The 16,385-nt window shown below is 42.8% G+C and overlaps 1 protein-coding gene across 1 annotated transcript in view; it reads left to right on the plus strand.

Moving 5' to 3' along the window:
• extl3 (exostosin-like glycosyltransferase 3) overlaps window positions 1-11,013 on the plus strand; it is a 51,122-nt gene extending 40,109 nt beyond the window's left edge. Inside the window, exons 4-6 of the mRNA XM_080744507.1 lie at window positions 7,431-7,575; window positions 9,143-9,271; window positions 10,634-11,013. Coding sequence (XP_080600633.1) covers window positions 7,431-7,575; window positions 9,143-9,271; window positions 10,634-10,843 — 484 coding nt within the window. The 3' untranslated portion in view covers window positions 10,844-11,013. The remainder of the gene's footprint in view (window positions 1-7,430; window positions 7,576-9,142; window positions 9,272-10,633) is intronic.
• The last annotated feature ends 5,372 nt before the right edge of the window (window positions 11,014-16,385 follow it).

Raw genomic sequence — 16,385 nt, forward strand, 5'->3', positions numbered from 1 at the left:
GTGTGTGTGTGTGTGTGTGTGTGTGTGTGTGTGTGTGTGTGTGTGTGTGTGTGTGTGTGTGTGTGTGTGTGTGTGTGTGTGTGTGTGTGTGTGTGTGTGTGTGTGTGTGTGTGTGTGTGTGTACCTCAGGTGCCTCAAAATGGCCTGGTACCTGTTCCTTGCCATTGTTCTGGGAAAGTACGGCATGGCAATGTTTTTTTGACCACTGCATGGCAATCTCCGACTTGTGAACGATAGCTGTGAGGAAGAGAAGTCTGACTCCTCCGCTCTCGCTATCTCCGCCATCATACTGTCCTCTGCGTTGTCATTGGTCTGGTTGCAGATCGGGCTCCCATCCTTCCTCCATCCAGTCAGACTCCACGGGCCCTGTATATGATAGAAATAAATACAAAATACTAAATGAACGTGCTTCTGTATAATTTGTATGTTCTTTAGCAAAGGCTGTCGCACAAAAGTAGTGAAAACAGCAGATCTACAAGCGAGGCGTTGTGTGCTTGTAGATCGGCTGTTTTCACTAGTCTAAATAATTTCAAATGTATATATGTATATATACGTGGCCACTGAATTCTATAGGCTCTGCTTTGATACAAATTTGATACAGATTTGAGATCGATTTGATAGATTATTATGTCACACACACACACACACACACACACACACACACACACACACACACACACACACACACAGATTGTATTACTAAACTATCTATCTAGGTATACACACACAATAAAAAACTAAACTATAAAGAAATGTATTCTTACTGGAAGAAGTTGGAGGAACTTCATACACCTACTACAAACCATGGATTGACATCTAGACCTACTGCACATACAGTATGAAACAGAGCTGATACCTTTATGTACTATGAGGAAAATAATGCTGCTATTTGTACCCTGTATATATATAAAACTAGACCAGGTCAACCTGGTTGTGCCAGACCCCGGTTCTGCCAACCCTCTGGGCCTATAAATTTAATGGTACATTTATAGGCTGTCTGTCCCTTTATAGGCTGTCTGTCCCTCCCTCATGTCATCATCATTTGTGACATTGTGATGACATGAAGGCTTTGTCTGTCGGTCTATCCCTCCCTCATGTCATCATCATGTCATCATCATGACCATCTATGGAGAAAAACCGGACAGACCGACATTTGCTTATGTAGGCCTACCCATTTCATGGGTCTGGCAATGACAATGCGACATAGCATTTTCAACTGTTTTTTGCCAGACCCATGAAATGGGTAGGCCTACATAAGCAAATGTCGGTCTGTCTGTCCTGGTTTTCTATATAAAGGGTATATATGATGATGACATGATGATGACATGCCTACAAAAGGCATGATGTCATAAATGATGATGACAGACAGGGGGTCTGGCACAACCAGGTTGACCTGGTCTAGTTTTATTGTATGTGTGATACTTGCTTTGGCAATGTAAACGTATGTTTTCTCATGCCAATAACGCTCCTTTGAATTGAATTGTATATTACCAAATGCACCCTACGTGGAAAAAAAACAATAGCAGGTCAGGCTTATTGACATCGGTTATTGATTGATTGAAGAATGTATTACAAGCTTGCATTAGAGTAGACCTACAGATTCATGGCTCATTTCCACAGGAACACACTTTATGATATGCATACAGTGGTGTGTTCTAGACTTTTTTTGAGGGCATACGATCAGCTACTATTCGTTTGGCCAGGGCAGACGCTATAGTACATAATCCCTATCAAATACGCTACTTTGAAAGGTTCACGAGGGCAGACGCCGTTCATATTTTATTGTTCCTCCATCACGGAGGTATAGAGGCCGGCGCCTGGCGGCGCCGTGCCTGCGAGGGTGTGCCAAGTCGGGCGAGGTGTGGAGGGTAGTCCCCGGTGAGTCCCCAGAACACAGCACTGATCTCATATAACATTGAAAGACAGACAGACGTATAGAACATATTGAAACGTAAAAAGCATAGCTTTATAATGCTTACCCGGTTCGCTGATCGCAGCACACCGAGCGACCGGGTCGTCCTCCTTGGCTAAGTCCACGCACGGCCTCATTTGGGTGTATTAGCGCCCGCTGCAACTCCGCTCTCCGGGGCCATACCTATCGGTGCAGCCGGTGGGCGCCGTAAGATGATACACTGCTCCAAACAGCCTGCCTCCGGTCCGGATCACCGCCGTAGCTCCTCCGTCCACTGTGGATGGCTGGCGACGTTCCTTGGCTCCCCCGACACAGCAGCAAAAACACAGAATTCTCTTCAAATCGCCGGCATCAGCGTTCAACGGCATCACCGTTCATCCTCACGCGTCGCCTCAGTCAAGTCCCAAACGCAGCCGCGCAGCAACAAACGAAAGTCCAACTGGTGCTTCGGGTTTTGATTATGGTCGGTGGCGGCGCTGGGCAGCTGCGGGCTTGGTGTCCACGGCCACGGGGCATGGTTCGGCTGCCTGCTTGGTCTCCATGTGCGGCCATGACTTGCTCTCTGATCAGCGGAGCAACGGTCCGGTAACTGGGACGGCGTTTTCTTTTTCTACAAAATGGACCCCAACCTACAAAGAAACTAGCCCTTCCCTTCCCCCACTCCTCCTAGGTAAAACCTTCCGATCTCTCTCTCTATCTCTATCTCTCTAAATAATACTACATCTAATGATTTTATAACTAATTCTAGCTCATTCTCTCAATATATCTCTCTCTCCCTCTGATTGCTGTGTGTCCGCTTACGGTAAAAGTCACTGAATTCTTTGAGACCCTTGTTTCTGGGGGGAACCGGCCAATCAGCATGCTTGAATTTGGTCACATAAGCGTGTGATGTCATGCAGGGGCGTCAATTGGGTATGGCAGGGGTATGCAGCTGCCATACCTTGACAGGGGGAAATAATAAAAATGTACTTTTCATCGTGCCTGTTGCTAAGGTATGGCAACATGACTGGTGTCTTCACCAGACACCAGTCATGTTGCCATACCTTAGCTTGTTCTGAACTGACGCCACTGAATTGTCATGCATGACGACCGTCCCATCGTCCAAAAGGGCTGTATCTTGGTTACCGCATAGATCCAACACTGTACTACTGTAATATGAAAAAAAAGCATCTGGCGTCATATGACGCCAATATTATTTTCTGGCATCATTGCCAAGGTCGTGTCGGACGTCATATGACGCCCTGGCACTGAAAGTGTTAACAGCAATTCATCGATTTTAGATTAATTGTTCTACTTTTTTTCTTTTTTTTTCTTCTTTTTAAAAAAAATAAAAAAAATAAAAATGATATATATATAATTGTTTTGCCTAGTAAAAGTTACAGGTATGGTGTGTGTAATAACAAATGTGATCTTAACATAATCACAGTAATCCTTAATCATATTCCATCATATGCAAGGGCTTTTGGAGAGAAATGACTCCATTGAGCACTGCAAAGGGGAGGTGTGTGTGTGTGTCTGTGTCCAGCTGAAGCTTGTTGACGCTTGATAATGTTATATACATCAAAGCAATTATGTTTCTGCAATAATTTCCGGTTTCGGACAAGAATTATCCATTTGGTCCTAAGAAAACGCTGCTTATCAATTAATCGGTTAATTGATCGATAAGGTTATCAACTATCAATTAGATGGGGAGTGACACGCAGCAAAGGTAGTCGGGATCGGGAATCGAACCAGCGACACGCTGTCAGGCTACACTGAGCCTATGTGGTATGTGCCTGGACTGGTATGCCATTGGGCGCCTTGCCCGGCCCACCTTTTGATCAGTGTCAAGCCCAAGTTGGACAGATCATTTCAAACTAGTGTGGTTAGTGTAAATGGGTGAGGCTGAGTGGGGCGCTGTAATTTCATCTCAGAGAGGCAAGAAGCAACCTTCTCTCTGAGTCTGGCCACTGGAGAGTCCTCTGTGAAAAATGTTATGAAGTAGTGGGTGTGGTGTGAGAGGATTTTGCTATGGAACTCCACTAGCCATTAGAGCCGATCTATCTGTAAATAAAAGTAACAGGAGGAATGTAGTAAATCAAATTCTGTATAGATCCTGAAAGGAAGGCAAACATTCGTCTCTCCAAACACACATCCACCCAGTGTATGAACGTCTTTCTCTCTCCGAGAGAACTGAATAGGATGGCCACCAATCATCACTCTGGCATTATTAAATGTTGGTTGGGGAGCATGGGTTCACTGCAAAAGGGACAGCCACACTTAAAGCAATTGCGAAACAATGGGGCTAAACCTATGATGATGACACTATGTGTATTCTTTTCTGTTAAGCACTTGTGCTTAATTTTATGCTCTGTAAAGCACCTTGAGCTGCATTTCATGTCATGAAAGGTGCTATACAAATATCGTTTTATTATTATTTTAAGTAATGGGCCGATTAGAGTGCAGAAGATCTGGATATGAATAGGGATGCACTAGATTCTCTTCTAGAGCCCACCACAACACCGATTAAAGGTCTGCATTTCTATAGCCTCTTTATCCAAAGTGCACTGTGCATTATATTCACTCTCTCACATGTACAACAGCGGAGGCAACCATAGGTACCAACCTGCTCTCCAGGATTGAGCATTTTGCTCAAGGAATTTTGCTCCCCAGGCTGAAGACAGGTCAATAAAGGCCTTTACAGGCTTTAAAGGCTTGATGAATAAAATAATCAATTCCTTCGTGCAGGTGTATTTGCAATGCGGAGCGGAAGCTCAGACAAATTGACGAATACATACATATTTACCATTTTACACTTTAATTGTAATCGTAAAGGCCCAATAATAGTGTAATGATTTGGAAAGGGCAATGCACCATCCTGTCTCTCTCTCACTGCATTGTAGAGAGCTTGATGCATGGTTGCTTTCCTCGCCATATACATTTATTTTTACAGCTGTAGCTTTCTCCAGTAACGTGTTCTCCAGGTGTGTTGGGGAAGAGTTAGAATTTACAATTTAATCCACGTTGTGGTGCTTTTATTTGTTCATCATTTGGTTTAGCAATGTCAGAAAGTATAATGAAAACAAAGGTTTTTAACTTTTTATACATATGGTTCCCATGTTTTTGGGGACCTTTATTTGCTAACAAAACAGAATCCATTTGCAAATGTTTCCACTACGCGGTCAACACAGTATTTTAGGATGTTAGTCTTGTTTCTCAGACATAGAGTAAGTGAGGAAGTTTACTGTACTTCACTGTGGAGTGAGAGGTTAAGACTTGTTGTTGTCTTCCATTATAAACGGGGTCTAAAAATAGAATCCAGCAGTCTTTACAAATCCTGGAACAAAACTGCTGTGCAGTGGTAAGTCAATCAGAGATGGTGTTGAGACCTATTCTAGAGATCTTGCATCTAAATGAGCATACACCTGTGTGTGTAGTACATGACCTGGAATTATTTTATACTTCAGCTACTGAAAAATAGTTGATATACAAGCTCAGAGCGAGCTTGTAGATCTGCTATTTTTGAAAAGTTGTGAACATTTGTAACTAAAATTTTGCCTCTTGGGGTCCCTGGAACTAAATATTTTGGGATGGGCGGTCCGTGGCCAAATGCATATCATTTTGAGTGTCCTTGACATGAAGTTTTAGCACCACCACTTTTCCCCTACTCATATCTCCGCTACCGTTGCCCCGATCCATGCCAAACTTTGCACACATACTCCTTGGCTGCCAAACCACAACCCTCATTTCTCACCTGGACTTCTTCTAGCGCCACCATGAGGCTGATTCTTGCAAGACACATTTTTGCACACTGCTCCTACAGATTTTGCCCGAAAATCACACAAATCGGTACACAGTATCTCTACAGTCATGTCATCAAAATGCATCCGTTCCATCTAGCGCCACCACCAGGTCTAAATTGGTTGACTTTAACCCATTTAGGCCTAGAAATTATTGAATGCTTTAACCAGTGAAAAATAGCAGATAGACAAGCTCACAGCGCGGCACCGAGTGCCGCGCTGCGAGCTTGTAGATCTGCTATTTTTGAAAAAGTCATGAAAATGTGTGCAAATCTTTGAATATATGTATTTTCAAAGCAAACGTTTGTAACTAAAATTTTGCTTCTGGGTGGTCCCTGGAACTAAATATCTTGAGATGGGGGTCCGTGGCCAAATAAATATAATTTTGGGGGTCTTTCACATGAAAAAGTCTGAGAACCACTGACATAGTAGTCTCTCAAGAACAGACTAACTGAGCTCCAGTTAAGTGAAAAGGACCTTTTCTTTGACGATGGCCAGCCAGATTGCTGACATAGAAACATAGGTTTTTCAAAAAACCTTAGAAGGATTCAAAAGACACTTATAGAATCGGGTCAAAATTCAAATTTTCACAGTTTTTCAAAAATAGTAGATCTACAAGCTCGCAGCGCGGCACTCGGTGCCGCGCTGTGAGCTTGTAGATCTGCTATTTTTCAATAGTTAAAGCATAAAATAATGATAATGGGTTAAAACCATAGCACCATCAAGTCGGCAGGTTGGTGCTCTTCACTGTCTGAGACTTGCCACTGTTGCAGCAAGTCCAGGCAGGTGGAACACAGCTCTGTGCGAGCGGGGTCATTCGTCATGAATTATCTCCACAACTCCCCCAGAATTATGCAGGAATGTTTCCTCTATCTCCACTCTCGCCGCGGAAGGGAAATTATAGTGTCCATCTAAGTGTTGGGTCTCAGATCAGGCCACCTGATAAGAGGTCCCGAGTTGTGCATGCGAGTGCTTTTCGAGATATATTCTGTCTTATTTCAGGGGTAGGAATTTCAGGCATCTCATCTGATTAAAAGAGGCTCTTGCCTTTTTTATTTTGTCCAACAGCTTTCACAGAGCAGCTCTGTGTGTAAATATGAAATATAAGCATTGACAGCTACTGTATGTTTTACTCTCATAGCTAGTTTGCGTGACAAAATAAATATGAACAACCAACCAATAGACCCGTCACGAAACATAATTGCCTGATTGTTATTACCGGTATTTGAAATCGTCGCAATGGTTTCCATGTTTAAATTCATACATTTTCAGCGTTTTCCCAAAATAGATCCACAAGCTTACAACACGTCACTTCGTGCTTGTAGATCAGCTATTTCCGCTATTTTTCCATTTTCTTTAAAGTAAATTATCAAATGTATCAATAGTTTCTTTCTTTGTATATTCAAGTCATTTGTCATATCTGCCGTGTGCAATTTGTGATTATGAAGCGTGAAAAGTAAAGTTGTATTCATATTGTATGTTCCATTGTTCAATGCCAAAAACACAATTAAATCGTTAATTCGCAATTATTTGTGTGACAATTAATCATCAACAATGGGTTGTGCAGCCAACCCATAAAAGGTGGCTGCACAGTGCACTGCACAACCTATAGTCACAGCAAGTAAACTGCATCCATGGCCCAGGAACAGCATCATCAATCACCCAGTCAGTCCAACAAGCAGTGAAACGATGAGGAATAGTGCTGACTGCTGCTCCTCTGTCCCTCTGGTGTCCCCCAGGGTGTGGCGAGAGGCCAGAGATCGCATCGTGGGTTTCCCTGGGAGGTTCCATGCCTGGGACGTCAACCACCAGTCCTGGTTGTACAACTCCAACTACTCCTGTGAGCTTTCCATGGTGCTGACGGGAGCCGCCTTCTTCCACAAGGTCAGCCTCTTGACAACCTCTCAGTCCTCCCCCCCCCCCACTACCCCCGCACATCATTAGGGATAGAGCTTGAAACAAGGATCCACTACAAACCCGATAACAAATTTATTGAGTACCCGGTACCAATAAGCTTTGGGCTTATCTAACCTGTTATTGAGCATAAGGGCCGGCCCATGACATCATGTTTAAACAAACAAGATGAGGCGATCAGGAAATTATTATACGTAGTACTATTCATCATATAAAGACATTTAACACTTATTTACACAAATTAATGATTGTTTTAACGATATTTAATGATAATATTTGTTACTTTTGTCACTGTCATCTTCATAGATGGTGGTCAGTCCCAAACACTGGCCAATAAAAAAAGATACCAGTTCTGTTCAGAATTTGCCTTTTTGTCTTTCCACGAAAAACACTCAATAGTGGGCTCGATGAAAGCCCAGCTCAATAACCAGGATCGATAAGGTGCTCACTGCTCATTATCAATATAAATTAACAATCTCTATCCCTACACATCATAGCATTTGAGGTCAAAGGAGAATTCCGTTCTAAATCACTTTCATACCTTTTTTTTTTTTTATGTTTTTTCTCCAAAAACATTTTTGTCTCCAAGTTCTAAATCTAGTCTCGCAAGATTTCCGAATCCTATTGGATAGGATTCGGAAGTCTCGCGAGACAGGATTTAGAACGTGACTGAATCGTCTTACGGCAGAATCTCAACAATAACCTAACCCTGGTGTAACATATGCATCTTTTGATTTCGGAGCGATGGAATACGCAGATTTGCATAAGCCCCACCGCTCCCGTTTTCAGCTGTGGTTGGGTCGGCCAAAATTGGCCAATATTGCGTTTTTCTTTTAATAAAGAACACCTGGACCACTTTTTGGGGAGAGGAAATAACATTTAAAAAAAAAGGTAAGAAAGCGATTTAGAGGGGAATTCTCCTTTAACTCATTTACTGTCTTTTAAACATCGACTGAAGGGGTTAACTGCCGCGTCGTCCTTACCGTTTAACATGGGGACGTGCGTGCACATCGCGCACCATCTGTGCACAGATCATGTTCCATGTGTGTGTAGAGCCGATCCCAGCTTTTAAATCCAAAAATCCGTTTGAAAAAAGACCTTTCCATCACTGAGCTCCGTCTCCTACTGTTTACAAGGAAGCTAACGGTAGTTTCGCAATAGTCCTGCCCCAGACCGGATACGGAAACGGATCCGACCGGATACGGAAGTGACCGACCGGAAGCATGCTATTAGGCATTTTTATCGATAAAACATCGATTTTTACTTTTTAATGTTTTCTAGTGAATAAAGCATATTAATCCCTCGGGATTATCGGGACCGGCAGAGTGGAACATAGGGATTTTAACGGGACTATCGGGAGGGGCGGTAAATGAGTTAAACAAATTGTGCTAATCGCCTTACCCAATCCTAATCATAATCTTTTTAATTCCACATGCCTGCCTGGCTGACACTTCTAACACTTATAGTTGCAACTACTTTCTTTTCCCATCATGGTTATTGTGACTCACATCCACTCTCTCTCCCCCCACCCTTGCAGTACTACGCCTACCTGTACTCCTACGTGATGCCCCAGGCCATCAGGGACATGGTGGACGAGTACATCAACTGCGAGGACATTGCCATGAACTTCCTGGTGTCCCACATCACCCGCAAACCACCCATCAAGGTCGGTTTTTGGCAACGTCTAGATTAAGAGTGTGTGATTCTGGTCACGCTCACTGGCATTGTATCTCCCTCCCGGAGCTCACTGTGATTTTTATATTTCTATCCACTTAGCCTTGCCATTACTCATACTGACACGTCCAATGTTCTGTACAAATTATAAATCAAAGCGAGGAGGATAGAATCGCTATGCCTGCATTTCCTCCTTATATTTTTTTTTATTGGTGCGATGTTTATTACCATAGTGCATATTTATGGCCAGACAAATAATCATACCACTCAAAGCCCAGGAAAGCAGCTGCAGTAGAAAGGCAGTTGCAGTCCTCTGTTTAACCCATTTAGGCCTAGAATTATTTAATGCTTTAACTATTGAAAAATAGCAGATATACAAGCTCACAGCGCAGCACCGAGTGCCGCGCTGCAAGCTTGTAGATCTGCTATTTTTGAAAAATCGTGAAAATGTGTGCACATTTGTCAATATATATTTTTCAAAGCAAACTTTTGTAACTCAAATTTCTGCTTCAAGGGCGTCCCTGGAGCAACATATTTTGAGATGGGGGTCTACGGCCAAATAAATTTAATTTTGGGGGTCCTTGACATGAAAAAGTTTGCGAAACACTGATTTAGAGGAAGGATTTAGAAGTCGGGTCAAAGATATTCAAAGACTTGCACACATTTTCAAGAGTTTTCAAAAATAGCAAATCTACAAGCTCGCAGCGCAGCTCTCAGTGCCGCGCTGTGAGCTTGTATATCTGCTATTTTTCAATAGTTGAAGCATAAAATAATGGTTAAAGTGGTTAAAATCTAACGCGACCAGGTATTTGAGGGTTAAGTATGATCTAGCACGCTGTTAACATTTCGGCGGTGTTTCAGGGGAATTAAGGATGAGTTTGATGGAGTGCGCTGCGTGACAGCGGTCCCCTACCAGGAATAAGCCTTTTTAATAGTATCCTAACAAGAGAGAGGGACTTTATACAAAATGGTAATTTATGTATCTATTGTCACATGAAAAAAAAAAAAAACGTACGCGTGCTAGATCAGACTTAAACCGAGGATTGCAACTGCAGCAGCTTTTGTTGAAACTTAATTGTTGTATTTTACCTGAAGTTCAGTCTCAAATCCCTTAATTCCTGTTCAAAACACATTTTTTTCACAAGTAACATTTTTTTCACAAGTAATTTCCCAAATGCATGGTCAGCAAAACATTCATTTCTCGGTAGGTGGGGAGGGGGGGCAACACAAACTTTGTCGATTATTTATTTGACCTACAAAGGTAAGCTAATTAATACATTATAGCTACAGTGTTAAATATCATTAACTGCAATATTGGTATTTGGAAACAAATAAACAAGTCTTTCTGACATAGGTAACGTCTCGCTGGACCTTCCGCTGTCCCGGCTGCCCCCAGGCCCTCTCGCACGACGACTCGCACTTCCACGAGAGACACAAGTGCATCAACTTTTTTGTCAAGGTGTACGGCTACATGCCGCTGCTCTACACGCAGTTCCGCGTGGACTCTGTGCTTTTTAAGACTCGTCTGCCCCACGATAAGACCAAGTGCTTCAAGTTCATCTAGTGTCCGGCCTCGGGCTCAGCGGCCCAGCATACTGTACTGAGTCTCGAGGCAGAGCGGATCAAACGGCTGTACAGAGGAGCCTCCTACTGCTAATGCTGATATCGGTGGGCAGATGGATGAACAGATGGACGGAAGGGTGAACAGACTGACGGACAGATGAATGCACCGAATGCGGGGCAAGTTTAATGTGTGGGTGGAAGGGGGTTGGGGGGAGGCGGGGTTTGGGCTGGACCAAGGGATGGACATGTTAGAAGCAGTTGGCTGAGCGTAACTGGAAACCCTGGGTGTGCCAGCAAAGGAAGCCTCGCCAACGGATGCTTACCCCACTTTCCACCCCCTGTTCCTTGTCCTGCAAACATGTTCCATCAGCAACCACTACTATATGGATCTCATTTTCACCACTTAACAACATGCCTGCTGAGAAGAGAGAGAGGCTTGCTCGTACACTGCTCGGTGTAGCGACTTTCCAAGCCAAACTCTTGACCGATAAAACGGTTGCTGTCGGTTACTGGACGAGCACCGTCCGTCCTCCACGGTTGGACGGGGCGGGGCGGCGTGGGAGCCGGCCGGAGCCGACTTAACTGACAAGAACGTTTCGTCATTGGGAGAACAAAAGTGTCAAAGGCACCTGGTCGCCATTGCACTCTTTTATTATTTTTTGTTGGGTTCCATTTTACATTTACGATCTTGTACGAATCTTGTATATGAAACATGAGAGAAGCACTGACGGTCAGAAGTATTTTATTGAACAATATCTTCTTTTTTTTTTATTAATGTTGTAAATCTATGTGGAATGACCATGTTCCATAAGCTCTGTCCTTGGGAGATCTGACATCAAATCATTGAAACGGCACACTAGTATATCCACACGTAGGCCCAAACATGTTAATTTTAATATTGAGTGATCGAAAGGACACTTAATGGGTCACCATAACGCCTCAAACCTCACGATGGAAGAAACACTATCAGATGTTTTTGTTTTGTTTTTGTTTTATGTTACAGAGGGCTACACTGTCGAGGAGTAAATCAGTAAAAAAATTACAAATCTTTTTTGCTTTACACTATTATGTAATGCAGTATGACCAATATGGATGCTTGACTGGAATAATATTGGCTGGTCATTGAACAGTCATGGTATCCCCAATTAATTGTAATATTAATGAAATGCCTGTAAATATGGTTGTCACTTTCTGGCCAAGCCACAAAGTCTAAATCATCTGCATCTTCAAAAGTCATTAATAACGTTGTTGTTTTTTTTTTATGTGTATTTAATGTTTGGGTGAGGCTTGCTGGCTCCTCGTCAGTTGTAAGGCTAAGGTTTGATTAATAATGTATTTTGTAGGTGAAAATTATGAGTAGTTCAGATTTGTAGCGGGGCCAGAAAGTAATAACCTACAAACAAAAATATCAAGTCTTCAGTGTCGTAGGAACACCCCCCCACCCTCCCGCTGCTATGGTCTTAACACCTATTCTTAAACGTGTCTGCACAGAACCTGCCAACTTCTAACAGAAACGCCACCTTACCACTGTGTTGGTTTCAACCATGTTTCTGTTTTTACCATGTGCTTGATGAATGTTTCTTTGCCAAATACTGTAGGTACGATATCTGCTGATCTGCAGCATAGTTTTGCATCAAGGTGCTCAATGTGAATTCTTGTTAAAGGGATGCAGTCGGGTGTACTACTCGCCTCCATTCTGCATGGTACTTGACAAAGTGTCGGTCCGTACGAGTTCCAATGTCCCCAAGTTCCCCTCTGTAATGTCGTCTGTAGTTCCTTTTTGATTTGACCAGTGGATTTACTTCAACAAAACAAAAGATACTTACTCATTTAGAACGGGTACACATTATTGTGTATCGTTATTTTATGCTTTAACTATTGAAAAATAGCAGATATACAAGCTCACAGCGCGGCACCGAGTGCCGCGCTGCGAGCTTGTATATCTGCTATTTTTCACTGGTTAAAGCATTCAATAATTCTAGGCCTAAATGGGTTTTAAGAGACGGTAACCTTGTTATCGGATGATAGGACTATTTTCTTTTCTGCTTTTATGGAAGGAAATCTCACGAGCCCATGGTTTCTGTATATTTATTAAATATATTATAAAAAAAAAGAAAAGAATTGAAGAACCGAAGTTCTCTTCTCAAGGAGAAAAACTTTTAAAATGGTAAACACACATGCAATAAAAATGAGCTGGGCCTTGGGGTGCATTATTGCAATGAGCGACGCCACCGTACCCTGACTGACAATACTCATCAATAAATGAGGGGAAACCAGTGTGTGCCACTGAATGCCTGATAGCCCCGTTATACTTTGTCGCACGCCAGTGTCGAACACCTAAAATAGCCAATCTGCAAGCTCACAACGTGGCACAGTGTGACATGTCGCGAGCTTGAAGATCTGCTATTTTCGTCGCACTACGTGGCCGGTGGCCCTAAGTATAAATTAGGCATGAGGTGAGATACTGCTACAGTATGGCCTCACAGCAGCATGCAGGGAGGGAAACATCCTGTAGGTAGCACTAAGGCATAGTGTGTCCAACCCCCTCAATCAAAAATTACACACATTTGACCCCTTCTGCAGAAGACTGAAGTGTCCTTGAGTAACCTTCTGAACAATGCGTTGCCTCTGTATGTAACAGGCCCGGCGGCACGAGGGGTGCGGCTGGGGCCGAGCCCCATCACGCGGACACCCCGGCCCCGTCAGTGAAACCAGCTAAATACTCAAAAACAAAGGCGAAACACTCATTTGCATAGTGGTCGCAACCTTAAAGGAGTAGTTCACCCCCAAATTGACTTTTTTTCTATTGATTAGTCACGCCATGGAGACTAGAGTTCAATAATATTTTTAGGTTTTTGTCACATTCCTAAGACAAAAATGTGATAACAATAAATTTACCCCCATTCGTTCCGGATGGAGACCCGTTTTGAAACGGGTCCCCATCCGGAATCAATGGGGGTAAATTTACTCGAATCAAAATGTTGTCTTAGGAATGTGACAAAAACCTAAAAATGTTATTGAACTCTAGTCTCCATGGCGTGACTAATCAATAGAAAAAAAGTCAATTTGGGGGTGAACTACTCCTTTAAGCTCACGGACAGCCCCATTAGCCATTGAGTCCTGCCGCCGGCACTGGTATGTAACCCATCTAGATGAGTCTCAGAGGAACATTTGGAAAAAAAAATAATTATCAATTGCACTGTGTGATTAAGTGCCCCAAACTTTATCTTATGTTTTTATTAATAGACATATTCATTGTCTTTGTGTTCCACATGAGCTCAAAGTCTCAAGAGTCTTAGCTTTTGTCAACGTGCAATAACCCAACCCTTCCGATTTCTGTGCTTTTTTATTGGAGCTCCCCGGGCCTCGTTAACCCTTTTAGAACGGGTACACATTATTGTGTATCATTATTTTATGCTTTAACTATTGAAAAATAGCAGATATACAAGCTCACAGCGCGGCACCGAGTGCCGCCCTGCGAGCTTGTAGATCTGCTATTTTTGAAAAATCGTGAACATTAGAATGTTGACCAGATTCTATAAGTGTCTTTTGAATCCTTCTAAGAGTTTTTGAAAAACCTATGTTTCTATGTCAGCAATCTGGCCAGCCATCGTCAAAGAAAAGGTCCTTTTCACTTAACTGGTTAGTCTGTTCTTGAGAGACTACTATGTCAGTGGTTCTCAAACTTTTTCATGTGAAGGAACCCCAAAATGATATGTATTTGGCCACGGACGTACATCTCAAAATATCTAGTTCCAGGGACCACCCAGAAGCAGAATTTGAGTTGCAAATGTTCGCTTTGAAAATGCATATATTCAAAGATTTGCACACATTTTCACGACTTTTTCAAAAATAGCAGATCTACAAGCTCGCAGCGCGGCACTCGGTGACACGCTGTGAACTTGTATATCTGCTATTTTTCACTGGTTAAAGCATTCAATTCTAGGCCTTTTAATTACCCGCCCTGACTACGAAACCTGTCCCGGGGGCAGGAGTGGGTCAGCTGGTGTCCCCGGCGGCTGTTTGGAAGTATAATATCCCCAATTCCTCTCCCCTCCTCCTCCCATGTTATTTCCCCCTCCAGGGAACAGTGGCACAGCTGGTTTTCTACAGCTCGGAGCAGGAGAGGGAGGCCCCCCCAGAGGGGGGACACAGTCACTCTGCTAGGTATTAAGGAGTTGTGAAACTATGTGCTCCTGGAGTCTGTTCCAGAGCAGCTCCAGACACCTGCACTTGTACCAAGACTGAAAACCGATGACGGCGTCAAACGTACCATTGAAGGCCAGATGAATGGAAAATAAACTCTCTACGTTGTTTAAAAACACTTTCGACTGGTGTCCTAACTTAAGTTAGCCTGTCTGTCTCGAGTGGAAATGGGAACGCTGTGGGCGATACTACTTACCAAATGTCGAGGTAGCTGCATGCTCGGACACAGAAGCCCATGGATTTTTCTTTGCAAAAACATAGCCTAATTGTCCCATTTCTTTCTATTTGACAGATTTCTTAATACCCCCTTAATGAGAATGCAAATATGTTCCAATTGTAGTTGCTAAGTAAATGTAATTGTTCATTCATAGACTTGGAGCAAGTCATTTGTAAAATATTACGGTTCACCAAGGCCTTCTGGTGGATTGTACTGTACATTATTTTTTCAATTTCATATCTTTATTAGTTATCTTTATTATTGCAACTTTCTTACAGATAACAATCACAAAGCCCTGTCTCCTTTTAAATACTGTTAAAGCCACCCCTTTCAAAATATATGTATAAATCTTTAAAAAAGCCGATTTCCCTACCAATCCTGCCATATATAGGTAGTTGTATGTGAAAACAAGCAAATATTTAAAACAGGATTTCTCCTATTTTAAAGGGAACGAACACTGGGACCTAAAACAAAAAAGACAAATATTTGTGTGATCTTTCTTGAGGACAAATTCATTTCATTTCCGGGTGATGAAATGGCCTGCAGTAGTCCTGTCCCAGAGGCATTAGGTCAACTTTTGACATCACAGGCAGAGGGACAAAGAATGTATCCCACACCCCTCAGCTCCATGCAGCCTGGAGGGATGTGGAGGGGGGCTGCTTTCATTCTGGTCCAACAAGGGTGTGGTACTACAGTATGTGATGTGATTTTTGTGGGCCTTTTCACGACTGGGGCGGTTCTGAACATGCAGCTCCTATTCATGTCTACTGGGAGATTACGTGTCAGAGCGTGGCTTTCATTAGCCCTGGGAGTGTTAGCAGACGCTGTCAACAATTGACATCTATAATATCTCCTCTCTGCTGTGTATTGCAGGGGTTCCCAAACTTTTTTGTCTCAGGGCACCCTATAAATACTTTTTTTAATCCGAGGCACCCCTACATTATAATTTTCACTCCCAGCACCTTAAATTTATAGAATATCTTCGTTGTCGGGTGGAAACCTTGTATGTCCAAAACCTTTCTTTTTGTATTTATCATCTATAAAATGTACTAAACTAGTGAAAACAGCAGATGCGAGGCGTTGTGTGCTTGTAGATCGGCTGTTTTCACTAGTTTTGTGC

This window comes from Nannobrachium achirus (assembly GCF_963921795.1).
Source record: "Nannobrachium achirus genome assembly, chromosome: 16".
Lineage (NCBI taxonomy): Eukaryota > Metazoa > Chordata > Actinopteri > Myctophiformes > Myctophidae > Nannobrachium > Nannobrachium achirus.